The sequence below is a fragment of the Salvelinus alpinus genome, chromosome 19 (genome assembly GCF_045679555.1).
Source record: "Salvelinus alpinus chromosome 19, SLU_Salpinus.1, whole genome shotgun sequence".
In the NCBI taxonomy this organism is placed as follows: Eukaryota; Metazoa; Chordata; class Actinopteri; order Salmoniformes; family Salmonidae; genus Salvelinus; species Salvelinus alpinus.
This window is the reverse complement of record NC_092104.1, coordinates 28,693,612-28,708,253: the sequence shown is the minus strand read 5'-3', so window position 1 is coordinate 28,708,253 and position 14,642 is coordinate 28,693,612. Positions and strand designations below refer to the sequence as shown.

Here is a 14,642-nt window from a genome sequence, read left to right as displayed (position 1 = left end):
GGTAATTTTTTTTGTTGCTGTTTCATAGCTCCTCTCATGCTTTTATTTTGATTTTGCGATGAGGCTGAGATAAAATGTTGCAGTTTTAAGCGAATTTCCTGCTATTTTACACATTTTGCCCTGAGGCTGAGAGAACATTTTGCATTTTTAAAGCTAATTTCCTGCAATTCTAAAAATGTTTATATCATAATATGGTGTCTGAGGGCCTCCGACCTCCAGGGAGCTGCAAACCCCAAACGTGCCAAGCGTGCCTGTTCGGTAATCCGGTAATCCGGCTTTCGGCTGAACCCAACCTTGATGTGTGAAGTGAAACCTTCTGATGTCTACAAGCCTAACTATCTTCACAATGCATTTTTCCATAAACCAATCAGATACACTTTTTATACCCTTTTATTGTAATGATTCCACTGACACCCATTTCATTTGCTGTCTTGAGGGTATATTGTTACCCTCATTCTGACAGCAAGAGATGGACAGCTGTCATGATAAATTGGTCGCCAGGTGGTGCTTGGGACAGCTAGATAACTAGAGCGTCAGATCAGGGGCGTATTCATTACGCCAATTCTGTTGCAAAACGTTTCTTAAACAGAAGCAAACGGAACAAAATTCGGGAGGGATTTTCCTGAATTTGTCCAATTGTAACTCTCGTTTTAGTTGCAAAACGTTCCCTTTTGCAACTGTTTGGCTAATGAGTACACCCCAGGGGTGTATTCATTAGTCGGATTATGTTGCACAACGTTTGGTCTGTTGAAGCTATGAGCTATGGCAAGAATAGCTCAAAGAGAAACAACAGTCCATCAATACTTTAATGTTTGGTCGGTTGCACAATGTTTTGCAACGGAAACCGTTTACTCTAGGAACCATATGGAAGCAAACGGGACGAAAGAAAAGGGAGCTACCATCATTTGTCCAAAATAAACGCGTTTTCTTTGGGAAACGTTTTCCGTTTGGGGTAAACGGTTGCCGTTGCAAAACGTTGCGCAACCGACCAAACGTTTTGCAACGGAATCCGAGTAAAGAATTTACCCCAGTTCAGAGCGCACTGACTGAACACTTGCACTGAGACAGAGGAAACCTCAAGCACTTTCTGACATGACCCAGCAAAGGTGAACAACGCGATTGGAGTTCTGCTGAGAAAGTGACAGGAGGCATTTCGACGAAAAGGAAGTTTAGAAAACTAGAAGTTAATCTTATCTCGATAGTGTCACAACTAAGAATATTTTTTTGACTCATCTTAAAACCAAAAGCGCGGCTTATGGTTTGCTGATAGCTAGCATTGGTTGGGCAGCATTCATCAAGTTCATAACCGGGGGAACAGAGGCAGGATGTACGATGAAGAAAAAGCTCATTCACACAGGCCACGTTATGGAAGTAAGTAAAAGTGACCTAACACACCATTTGTAAATAAATTCAATCGACATCGTTTTTATTGTAACTTTCATGTTTCAAGTGGTTTTGTAAGCGCTGTTTTGGCAGGGCGCGTATGTGGCCTTAGCGGAATGTTCGATGATGAGCCACAGGTGTTTATTGGAGCTACCATTTTATCTATTTAACCTTTATTTAACTAGGCAAGACACACCATAGGACTACTGTACATGTGCACCGCAGAACAGTTAGATTTTCACCTTGAATTATATTCTGCATAAACAAGTGTAAACTTTGAAAAAGCTATCAAACTCTGATGTAATGTTGTCAAACATGAAATTGTAGGCACATTGTTTGCTAGGGATGGGGAAAAGTATGACACCACTCTGGCCCCAGAGGACTGGAGTTGCCCATCCCTGACTAGTCTGTACTCACTCAGGCTATTGTCAGTGACCCTGACCCTTCATCAGATAAAGTTCTACTAACCATTTGCACCCATAAAGCGAGGGAATAAATGACACCAATTTGAAGTGGCCTGTGTGTGCCCCACATCACCTCAGACAGACATAGTCCATCTTCAACAACTCTGTTTTCTCAATCCAGAAGGTAGCCCTATTTGGTAAAAGACCAAGTCCATATTATGGCAAGAATAGCTCAAATAGGGAAAGAGAAGCAACAGTCCATCATTACTTTAAGTCATGAAGGTCAGTCAATCTGGAAAATTTCAAGAACTTTGAAAGTTTCTTCAGGTGCACTCACAAAAAACATCAAGCGCTATGATGAAACTGGCTCTCATGAGGACCGCCACAGGAAAGGAAGACCCAGAGTTACCTCTGCTGCAGAGGATACGTTCATTAGCGTTACCAGCCTCAGAAATTACAGCCCAAATAAATGCTTCACAGAGTTAAAGTAACAGACAAATCTCAACATCAGCTGTTCAGAGGAGACTGCCTGAATCAGGCCTTCATGGTCAGATTGCTGCAAAGAAATCCCTACTAAAGGACACGAAGAGATTTGCTTGGGCCAAGAAACATGAACAATGGACATTAGAACGGTGGAAATGAGTCCAAATTTGAGATTTTTGTTTCTAACTTCCGTGTTTTTGTGAGACGCAGAGTAGGTGAACGGATGTGTGGTTCCCACTGAGTTGGATTGTAGAGTGAAGGAAAATTTGTCAACAAGTGCTCAGCATATGTGGGAACTCCTTCAAGACTGTTGGAAAAGCATTCCAGGTGAAGCTGGTTGAGAGAATGCCAAGAGTGTGCAAAGCTGTCATCAAGGCAACGGGTGGCTACATTGAAGAATCTAAAATTTGTTTAACACTTTTTTGGTTAATACATGATTCCATATGTGTCATTTCATGGTGTTGATGTCTTCACTATTTTCTACAATGTAGAAAATAGTAAAAATAAAGAAAAACCCTTGAATGAGTAATTGTCGAAACTTTTGACTGGTACTGTAGATATCTTTACAGTAAAAAGACTCATCCTAGTGCACAAAAGAGTCAACAGTTAAGGGTCTCTACAGACAGAAGGCTTTTTCCCAGTGGTTGAATATTAACTTTTTGCTGTTACTGTTAAGAAATCCACGCATGACTTCTGTATGGGTATTCCAGGAATTTAACAAAGTCAATAAATATCTTGGAAAAAAGGTTTGAAACGCCAATAACATGCTTACCTGTATCACTTTAGGCCTGTGTGTTGTTGACAGGATTTAGCCTATGCTTAGTCAGACCTGAGAACAAATGGCAAAGTGCAATGGTGAGAGATATTCAATTAGGTAATCAGGTCAATAGTCTTTTTTTTTCTTCTGCAATTTCAACCAGTAAAATGATAGCCTAGCTGCATTATCAACCATAGTGGAAATGTCTCAACCGGTTTGTTGGCCTGACATTGTTGTTTACCGGTTTAAAATTAACTGACTAACTGCATAGGTCCAAACAGAAAAGGTTGAAGGTATTGTTTGCCCTGTTTGTTTGTTTGTCTGTCTGTCTGTCTCATCCATTAACACAAAATGAGGAGTTTAGTATTGTAAGGGCAGAGGTGGTCCGTCGAAGCTGACTAATGCATTACCATAATTCCGGCACTAATTATCTGTAGGAGTGATCTTTATCTTTTTTTTTTTTTTTTAATCTTTATTTTAACAGGGAAAACAGACTGAGACCTAGATCTCTTTTACGGCTGTGCCCTGTGTAAACATGTTGACATGTACAGTTTTAGACATACAGACAAGAACATTTCAAAACATACACAATTCAACAGAAACAATCACAGACAACATCATATTGATCCTCCATAAACATTTTAAAATGGGCAAGGGACACCAGAGTGTCTAACTTAAGTTGGATCTGCAGTTTGTTCCATAAATAAGGTGCAAAGGAACTGAAGGCAGTCCTACCCAACTCTGTGGAGACCGCAGGAGTCTCTAATGTAATCCACATCTGTGATCTGGTTTTAAAATTAGTACATCTTGTGGAAATTAATGATGATATATATGGAGGTAGTTTTAAAAGAAGTGCTTTATAAATAAACAAGAGAGCATGTTGCTCTCGCCTCACAGATAGAGAGACCCAACCCACATGTTGATATAGGATACAGTGATGAGTTCTGTAACTATCACCCGTGATAAACCTGAGTGCACAATGGTAAATAGCATCCAGTGGTTTTAATGTGTTTGCCGATGCATGCATATAGATAATATCACCATAATCTAAAACGGACATAAAAGTAGCCTGCACAATTTTTTTCCTATTTACAGAGGACAGACAAGCCCTGTTTCTGTAAAGGAATCCTATCTTGAATTTGAGCTTTTTTCCCAATTCAGTAACATGTTTTTTAAAAGAAAGCCTATCATCTAACCATACCCCTAAGTATTTATATGCAGAGACCTTATTGATTTGAGTACCATCCAAGCTAGTGATTACAAACGTGTTTCTAACTGGGAGTTTAGACCTAGAAAAAAACATGACATTTGTTTTCTTAGCGTTTAAAACAAGTTTAAGCTGTAAAAGAGACCCCTGTAGTATCCTAAAATCAGACTCCAACTGCATTAAAGCTTGGTCCGCTGTTGGAGCAATAGAGTACATAACTGTGTCATCTGCATATAAATGGAATTTACAATATCTGACATCATCACCAATGTTGTTTATATAAAGTGAGAACAATAGTGGGCCAATTATTGAACCCTGAGGGACCCCTTTAAGTAACTGTAAGGGGTCAGACTTGACCCCATCGACCATGACGGCTTGAGTTCTATCTTTAAGATAGTCATAAAACCATCGGCAGGCATCAGTGCCCAGTCCTATAGATGACAGCTTACTCAAAAGGATAGCATGGTCTACAGTGTCAAAAGCTTTTGACAAATCTACAAACAACGCAGCACAGTGCTTTCTATCGTCTAAGGCATTTGCAATATCATTTACAACAAGCATAGTGGCCGATGTGGTACTGTGTTTAGATCTAAAACCAGATTGATTGGTACTAAGAATACTGTTAGCAGAAAGAAAAGATTGTAACTGTTTGTTGACTATAGATTCTAGAATCTTTACCAGACAAGGGAGCCTAGAGATGGGTCGATAGTTATCCAAATCACTACCGTCACCTCCCTTATGTAATGGCAGAACAAAAGCTGCTTTCCACACCTTAGGGATATTTCCTGTGCTTAATGTTAGATTAAAAATGTGTGTTACTGGACCAGCAAAAATAGGTGCAGCACACTTAAGTAAGTACGGGTCTAAATTGTCAGCGCCTAAGGATTTCTTAGTATCAATGGCACACAGGGCAATTAGAACCTCTGCTTCAGTTATTTTCTGGAAACTAAAAACAGGGTTACCATTTTTCAGAGTAACGGTTGAAAAGCAAGACGAAAAATCAACTAACTGGCCAGTACCACAAAGTCCACTTTTCCTTTCAAATAAAAAACCAGCAGAGATGAAATGCTTATTAAAAGCATCACAAATATCATTTTTTTCAGTTAGAATACAGAAGTCTGAGGTAATTTGCTTAGGAAGAGAAACAGCAGAATTCCCCCGTTTCAGTGAATTAACGGTTTTCCAGAATTTTGCAGGATCTCCTGCAGAATCTGTCATAGCATTAAGGAAGTAATTTGATTTTGCCTTTTTGACAGCTGCAGTACATTTATTTCTCAATTGCCTAAAAAACAGCCAATCAGCTGGAGTACCTGTTTTCCTCGCCAAGGCCCAGGCCCGATTCTTTTGCAGGAAAAGACCTGACAATTCAGGAGAGAACCAAGAACTGGTTCGGTTTCTTACTCTGTGATTCTTAAGCGGGGCATGTTTATCAGACATAGAGGTAACAATAGAAGAGAAAAAAGCAAGGGCTAAAACCGGGTCCAGAAAGCAGCAAGTGGATAAAAGCTCAGAGTGATATAAGTCAAGGATAAAAGCTTGCTGTGAGAAATGTTTATAATTTCTCTTAGAGATTATACAGGGATCAGAGTGTTTCAGCCTGGTATCTCTAATACAAGCAATAGGGCAGTGGTCACTGATATCATTTGCAAAAACCCCACTGGCTGTGTATTTATGGGGGGTATTTGTTAGAATAATGTCTAGTAGAGTGGATTTTACTGGGTTCTTAAAGTTGGGACGGGTTGGTTTAGTTATCAGCTGAGTTAGATTTAGCTCAGTACAAATGCCTTTTAATTTATCGGATACTGGTGAGAGCCAATCCAGGTTAAAATCTCCCAAAATCAGTAATTCAGAGTTTGCATAATTAGACAGTATATCAGATAATTTGCATAGAGTACAAGGAGGAGCTGAGGGGGGGCGATATACCCCTGCTAGAGTTAAATGAGCATTATTACCAAGTACCACGTTTAAAACTAGACATTCATATTGCTTTGAGACAGAGGTTGATATGGACACAGAAACATTTAAGCAGCATTTAACATAAATCGCAATACCACCACCTCTACCAACTCTATCAGTTCTATAAATATTGTATCCAATCAACTGAACATCTGAATCTGGCACAGAATCACACAGCCACGATTCAGATACAATCAGAACGTCAACATTTGATTGTGAGACCAAAATTTCAATAAAGTCCAACTTTTGGATCAGGCTTCTAGCATTCAAATGAATTATTCCAATACCATTGCTACGGGAATTCATATCAGATGGAGTATCCAAGGTAGCACCTGAAGCTGCACTAGATGAGCAATAAACCATTTTCGAGCTATTGACAGAGCTCAATTTTATGGGGACAAGATTACTACTAACAATACCTCTCTGCATGTGAGTAGTATTCGCAATACGGTGATTGGACAATAAACTAGGAATTGCAGAAGGGTTGTTAACTGTAGTTTGTTCCATATTTGCAATTGAGGAACTAATTAATGAAACTGGGAGAGGAGCATTGAACACAGTCTGATAGGGGAGCGTACAATCCCAAAAGTCAACCCCCGAGAATACACAACGTCAGGTATCAAAGGCTCTACATGAGGCAAGAGTAAGAGACATGTTGGTGGAGAGGATGCTGGAGCCATACCTGTTAAGATGTAAATTGTCCCGAAGAAATAGACCTGGTCGGTCTGTAAAAGCTGCAAAGTTATCCACAAAAGGAATTCTCATCGTGCAGCAGTATCCCTTAAGCCAGGTGTGTAATTGGCGTATACGACTAAAAACCATATCCGTGTAGCGTGGGGATGGAAATGGACCGGAAACAACACACTGCTTCCCAGATTCCAGCAGCGTATTTAACAATGTTTTAAAATCGTCTCTCAATTTCTCTGACTGCTGGAGTTTAATGTCATTTGACCCAACATGGACAATGACAGTTGAAGCGGCGGAGTGCTTGCTAATAAGTAGCGGTAGCATGGAATCTAGGTCAGAGATCCTAGCGCCAGGGTAGCAGAAGGTCTCAGCTTTCCGGATTGAAACGTTTCGGACCATGGATGAACCCACCACGAGAACGGAAGGACTACAGATGGGTTTATTGGGTAAATGACGGGGCCTCTCCCGGGTGATCTGCCTCCTAGCAGGTTGAGGGGGGCTAGCAGCTGAGACTGACGACCTAGTGGCAGGCAAGGAGCGCAGATGAGTGTGCTTGGGCACTTCCACCTGAGAGTGAGATGGCAGCAGTAGAGATGAAGCGGAGGGACCCTGTACAGTATGATTGGAATGCACTTCCAGGTCTTCCAGGACCTTGAATCTCCTCCCCAATTGTAGCACCTCCGAAACATTTGATGGATTCCGTTTCCTGGAGTGCTTTCCTCCCCGGACAGCAATCCAGGCATCCTGAGGCGGAGTAGAAGGGGTGGAACAGACCAGGCCCTTCGGTTTAGCTCCTAGTCTGGGCCATGGCTCATTTAAGGGAACCGAATGGAGTTTCACAGTTACAGGCTCCCCAGAAGTGGAGGTGCCGAGCCAGGGGCAGGTGACGTCGTCGATTTTGGAGGTGGTTTGTATAACCATGGAGTCCAGGAGTTCTTCGTCCTCCTTGATCTGGCGCAAGACAGATACTCTCCCCTCCAGCTCAGCGACTCTCTGGCTCAGGTACTGGCAGGTGGTACATCCAGGGGCGAGCGAAGCCATGAGAGACAGGTGGGTTTGGGCCCGGAGGCTAGGAGTCTTATCTAGGAGTCTTATTTTGGATTCAGCACCCAAGTGAGCTCTTGGGGGAAACCGTCCACAAAAACAGGTTTTGCTGAGTTTAATCAGACACAATAATCAGACACAATTGGGGTTTTGAGCCCAGTAGATGGGTTGGTTGTTTAGCAACAAAACTGATGCGTGCGCAACTATGGGACAAAACAGACTGGGTTGGCTTAGATTGTTGACAACATGTTAACTATATTTAGTTTCCAATGTTTATTGAAAACATGAAATACATTTGCCCCATTAGCACTTGTTGTCGCAAATACGTCGTTACAGTTGTTGGTTAGCTACCTAGTGAATTTTTGTCATATTAGCATTGACAGGACATCAGTCAAAACAAGACATGGTATAAAGACCTAGATGAAACGAGGCAGTTTGTTGCTATCTATCTCTTTTTTTTTTTCTTTTTTTTTACTGAACCTTTATTTAACGAGGCAAGTCAGTTAAGAACTTAAGAACAAATTCTTATTTATAATGACGGCCTACCGGGGATCACAACTTAAACCAGCTGCCTTTTTCAGGGGCAGAATGACAGATTTTTTACCTTGTCAGTTCAGGGATTCGATCCAGCAACCTTTCAGTTGCTGGCCCAACACTCTAACCACTAGGCTACTTGCTGCCCCAATCACAACAACACCAGAACTTTTGCCCCATTGAAGCGTGCGCATCGTTTTCATGACGTTGTCAGCTAACCCATCTATAAAAAGCACTGTCTCTGCATTTCTGTTTAGTCGATTTGCCTCAAGGCTTCCCCCTACCTAGAAGTTTGACATGTTTTTATATATCGACTCTCATTTAAATATATATATGAGATTATATGGGGATTTTATATGATTATATATATTATATTATAATGTTAAATTGATCAGTTCACACGTTTGACCAATTTTCATTGACTCTTATGTAGGTTACTTATACAATGTATTGGCTTAGGCTAACCTACATAAGAGTCAATGTATTGATTATGTAGACTAGCCTAAACCAATCTGATTAGTGATGCACAACTCTGGGCTTGGAAGGTCACGCTGTAAGCTGGTTTAAGTTGTGGTCTTTTAATCAGAGACTGATTTAAGACCTTGGTAAGCAGGTGTATGGACTCTTTAGCCAATCAATAACTGTAATTGATCAATTAAGGGGCAGAGAGTAACTAACACTAGCAGTGAGGAATCCCAAACCGGTCCCTTCCCCTTGGTCCTTTGTTCACGCGTGCCTCCGCCATATGAACGAGTGTTCCAAAGCTAAGGGAGAGAAAATGATTGAAGATGTAGTGGCTAATAACCTCCGATAGCTCCTCCCGACAACGCACCGCGATATGTTTCGAGTTTGTTCAATTTCATACAAAAGAATGAGACACGTGTGTTTGTTTGTCTGATTTTGAGGCTTGACACATAAAACAAACGAAATACCTCCCAAATTAAATGTTTAACTGTTACCAAGGTTTATGTCTTGTAAAATGACATGGGGAATTTGTTCAATTTAATTTCTCATTTTATTTATATGTGGAACATGAATTGCATCATTCAAGCCCGAAGTTGATGGGTTTATTGATTCTCTCGTTATTCCCCTCAAAGTCTGAGTTTCATCAGCAACACATGACAATGGAGGGCCCTCGGCACGAGTTGGTAGGGGCGAGGGTCTGGATTGGGATTCATCGCAGGGCTGTGGCCCTCTGACTGGACTTAAACAGTACCACTTTGCTCTGTGGTGTATATCTATGCTACATCTGGAACCCCTTCTGACATATTTGTACTACTATGCACATGGGCCCTCAGCATAGTATGGGGGGACTAAGGCCATATCCCTTTCCCCCAACTCAAGGATTTGATAGCCACATGCATTTACGAGCCCCTTGTGTAACTTGTTGCTCCCACAGGATAGAAAAACATTACCTGAACAAAGGAATGAGTCATCAAGTCTGTAAATCATGTCCAGTGATGTTCTGACAGATGAAGGCAGTGACAGATTAAATATAGCCCAGCATACTGAGTGCAGGCAGGTCTTCCAGGAAGTTTGAGTGTGGCGTGTGTAATGGCTGTGCTGGGGATCCCACGCCTCTGGGGTGAGTGTTTACTCACACTCTGGTCCTCTCCAATAACACAGCTGGCTCAGCGGATTCAGGCTGACGGATGCTCTGACCATAGATCTCCCCCTGGGCCCACACAGCTCAGAGATGGACCCCTGCTGTGTGTGTGTGTGTGCTTTCCTGTGCCTAAACCCTCTCCTGTGCCACCTTCCCCCTCTCATATTTTCATTTCAGGGCCAACAGACCCTTATAAATTGACCCTTCAACTAGAAGTTGAAGTTCCATGGCTCCAATTAACTTTTGTTTTTTAGCAGACCCTTGCATCACAATCTGCCCCTCAGTGAGACTTAAGGTCATTAATCGTTATTGTAAAAGAGAATGTTCACCTGGTTAATTAAAGGCTAAATTAAGACTGGTGAGGCAAGTCTTGTTGGTCGGGTAAGCTGGCTTTGTCTGCTGCCTCAGTGAGAGTGGGTCACAGGAGCTACAGGGATAGATGTCAGTGAGAGTGGGTCACAGGAGCTACAGGGATAGATGTCAGTGAGAGTGGGGCACAGGAGCTACAGGGATAGATGTCAGTGAGAGTGGGTCACAGGAGCTACAGGGATAGATGTCAGTGAGAGTGGGGCACAGGAGCTACAGGGATAGATGTCAGTGAGAGTGGGGCACAGGAGCTACAGGGATAGATGTCAGATTAGTTCTACAGCAGCGGGCTGATAAGGCCCAACAATGGTGCAGGAATTATCTGCTGGGATTCGTTAGTGAGATTTCTAGGCCTAACTAACTTGTTCATCAGGGTGTAAATACTGCATAGTGGGTTGGATTGTGCTGCAATTTCAAGAGCACAGGGGCAGGTATGACAGTGTGTCAGCAGCATACTCAGTTATTCTGAATAAATGGTGTTTGGAGAGATGCAGCCTATCAGTCAGATTAGGCTTGCCTCCAAGCCTGCATGTGCCTGCTAGACTTCTCCACTCTGGGTCTTGAGGGCAACAAAGGTATTTTTCGTAAGTCATGCCAGTAACATAGGGGTCTAATCAGTCTGCAGACTTAACTAGTTCAGCCCTTCCCAGTAATAATGGTCCATCAATTACATACTCGCCCACTACATGCATACTGTAGCAGGGTTTCTGGAAATGTGGCGCCGGACATTTGACTGGCAGCATTTTTATTTACCAGACATTTGATACATTTACCGGACCCATCTGTATTGGGTACGTAACCTGATTAGGGTGTCCACTCACAGTGCTCAGAATGACAGAAATCACATTTACATTATGGTAATTCATATTAACAGAACATGCAAGTCCAGGATGCAACGATGTGCGGTTCTTCTTAATGAATTCTGAGTACACTTTGAAGATGTTAGAATAACTGTCCACATTTACTAACCAACAAGACGAGTAACAAACAGAAAAATCACTAGCCTATGTCAATCTACTATACCCCATAGTACAAACATTTACCTATTCTATTGGTCAGCTTGTCGAGAAAGAACTAGCCCAAACAGACTCTGGGACAGTTGTGGGACGAAAGATCCCAAATTCATACAACCAGTAGGCCTAGGCTACATAAAAAACTTTAAAAAGCAATGAGTCTGATGCAACAGATCAGAACGTTTAGCCTAAAATTTAGCTAAACTATTATTTCTTCACATTTATAAGCGCAGCAATGCACACAAGGCAGTAGGCTACATGTAAATGTTCGTTAAATAATGCAATTTATATCAGAAAAACACTGTTGTCAAAAGGGCACCACACATGCGAACGGTTTCATGTGAGATATGACGATATCTGTTAGAAATTTAGAAAGAGGGGAGATCTAATATGCAACAACTAGCATGGGTTACTAATAATATATTATGGCTAGGATTGTGCATTTGGCTACTGGACAATGAAAGAAAGTTGATATAAAATAATTGCCATAGGCTGCCTGCTAAGTCATCTGTTCACATGCAGTTCTGAGGCTGCGTTTAGACAGCCCAAAATTCTGATGTTTTTTTCACGAATTGGTCTATTGACCAATCAGATCAGCTCTGAAAAAGATCTGATGTGAAAAGATCTGATATGATTGAACAAAAAACCAATTAGTGGGGGAAAAAAATCAGAATTGGGCTGTTTTTCTAAACGCAGCCTCTGAGAGATTCGGCCATGTGATTTACTGTAACCGCTGTCTGAATACTGAGGTAGTAGGAGGAGAGAGTCAAGTGCTGCATAGTGCAGACCTCTCTTTGGAATATCTGTGTATTTTGGGTTTTTCGGATCCGCTTTTGCTGAAGCAGCAGTTATTCTTCCTGGGGTCCACACAAAAACATAAAACACGACAAGTAACAAACCACTCATAGACAAGAACAGATACACAAATTTAAAATACAACAATATACAAACAATACAACAAAAAAATGTGTGTGATTAGTGTGTGTGTGTGTTTTGTGTCATTTCACAGTCCCTATTGTGCCATGAGATGTTGTTTTTGAAAATGTAAGGTAATTTTGCTGGTTACTTGAGTAATTGGATATGGAAGGGAGTTCCATGCGATCATGGTTCTGTATAATACTGTCCGCTGGCGTGAATTCGTTTTGGTGGCATGACTTGTGGGGTATGTACAGTATGGGTGTTTGAAGAGACCCCTGGTGGTATGTCTTGTGGGGTATGCACAGTATGGGGGTCTGAAGAGACCCCTGGTGGTATGTCTTGTGTGGTATGTACAGTATGGGTGCCGTAAGAGATCCCTGGTGGTATGTCTTGTGGGGTATGTACTAGAGGTCGACCGATTATGATTTTTCAATGCCGATACCAATTATTGGAGGACAAAAAAAGCCGATGCCGATTTATAAAAAAAAAAAAAAAAAAGTTTTTTAAAATATACACTGCTCAAAAAAATAAAGGGAACACTTAAACAACACAATGTAACTCCAAGTCAATCACACTTCTGTGAAATCAAACTGTCCACTTAGGAAGCAACACTGATTGACAATACATTTCACATGCTGTTGTGCAAATGGAATAGACAACAGGTGGAAATTATAGGCAATTAGCAAGACACCCCCAATAAAGGAGTGGTTCTGCAGGTGGTGACCACAGACCACTTCTCAGTTCCTATGCTTCCTGGCTGATGTTTTGGTCACTTTTGAATGCTGGCGGTGCTTTCACTCTAGTGGTAGCATGAGACGGAGTCTACAACCCACACAAGTGGCTCAGGTAGAATATTTCATTCATTCAGATCTAGGATGTGTTATTTTAGTGTTCCCTTTATTTTTTTGAGCAGTGTATATATATCATACACACACACACACATTTTTGTAATAATGACAATTGCAACAATACTGAATGAACAATGAACACTTATTTTAACTTAATATAATACATAAATACACGCACACAGCTCTGAAGTGACAATGATACTGAAGAGTCTGCTTAGGAGACAAATACTCTCAACTGTTTGAATAAAAATAGAGTTTAAGTTACCTGTGATGAATGTTGAAAACAAAAACTTTAATTTCTATATGCAGGAAATCCTATTTTAATAATGGGCATGGTAAGAATTGACAACCAAAGTGCGAGTCATAACTCCCATGACACCTTCTAGCAAAATCTGAAAAGCGGTTCCTTCATTTATTCCATAGGATATTTTTAGATTCACTTAAAATAAGGTCTGTGTTTCGTGTAGGCTTACATCACCGTGCCAATTTTATAACTGTGTAGATATCCATAGGACAAGGTAACTCTGATCAATATTGGCTAAATATAAGCGAAGATAAAAAAAATTGTAGAGTGGATTTATGAAAATATGTTGACAAACGTTACCTTATCCTAGTGAGATTTACACGGGTATCAAAACGTGGAGGCGGTTTAACCTTTCTGAACCACCCATCCCGGATCCGGGATAATTGTCATCAGAAACGCTGACTAGCATAGCCTAGCCTAGCGCCACAGGTATATAATAAAATATAATTTCATGAAATCACAAGTGCAATATTGCAAAACACAGCTTAGCCTTTTGTTAATCCATCTGTCGTCTCAGATTTTGAAATTATGCTTTACAGCGAAAGCAATACAAGCGTTTGTGTAAGTTTATCGATCGCTCGACAAAACAGTAAGTACACCTAGCATCAGGTAACTTGGTCACGAAAATCAGAAAAGCAATCAAATTAATCGTTTACCTTTGATGATCTTCGGATGTTTTCACTTACGAGACTCCCAGTTAGACAGCAAATGTTCCTTTTGTTCCATAAAGATATTTTTTATATCCAAAAACCTTCGTTCGTTTGATGCGTTATGCCCAGGAATCCACTGGAAAGAGCGGTTGCGACAACGCCGACAGAAATTCCAAATTATATCCATAATGTCCACAGAAACATCTCAAACGTTTTTTATAATCCATCCTCAGAATGTTTTTCAAATATCTATTCGATAATATATCAACCGGGACAGTTGGCTTTTCACTAGGACCGAGAGTAACAATGGCTGCCTTTCTCTTTTGCGCACAAGTCACTCTGAGAGCCCCCACCTATCCACTTACGCAATGTGGTCGTTCACGCTCATTCTTCAAAATAAAAGCCTGAAACTATGTCTAAAGGCTGTTGACACCTTAGGGAAGCCATAGAAAAAGTCTGGTTGATATCCCTTTATATGGGCA

At 41.1% G+C, this 14,642-nt stretch overlaps 1 protein-coding gene across 4 annotated transcripts in view; it reads left to right on the top strand.

Moving 5' to 3' along the window:
• Positions 1-870: 870 nt before the first annotated feature.
• Positions 871-14,642, top strand: part of LOC139545239 (ras GTPase-activating-like protein IQGAP2) — a 101,428-nt gene continuing 87,656 nt past the window's right edge. For 3 of the 4 annotated variants that reach the window (XM_071352794.1, XM_071352793.1, XM_071352792.1), the window contains exon 1: positions 876-1,371. In XM_071352794.1, coding sequence (XP_071208895.1) covers positions 1,326-1,371 — 46 coding nt within the window. In that variant the 5' untranslated portion in view covers positions 876-1,325. Of the gene's footprint in view, positions 1,372-14,642 lie in introns of all 4 variants that reach the window. The other variant, XR_011669014.1, reaches the window with a different exon arrangement.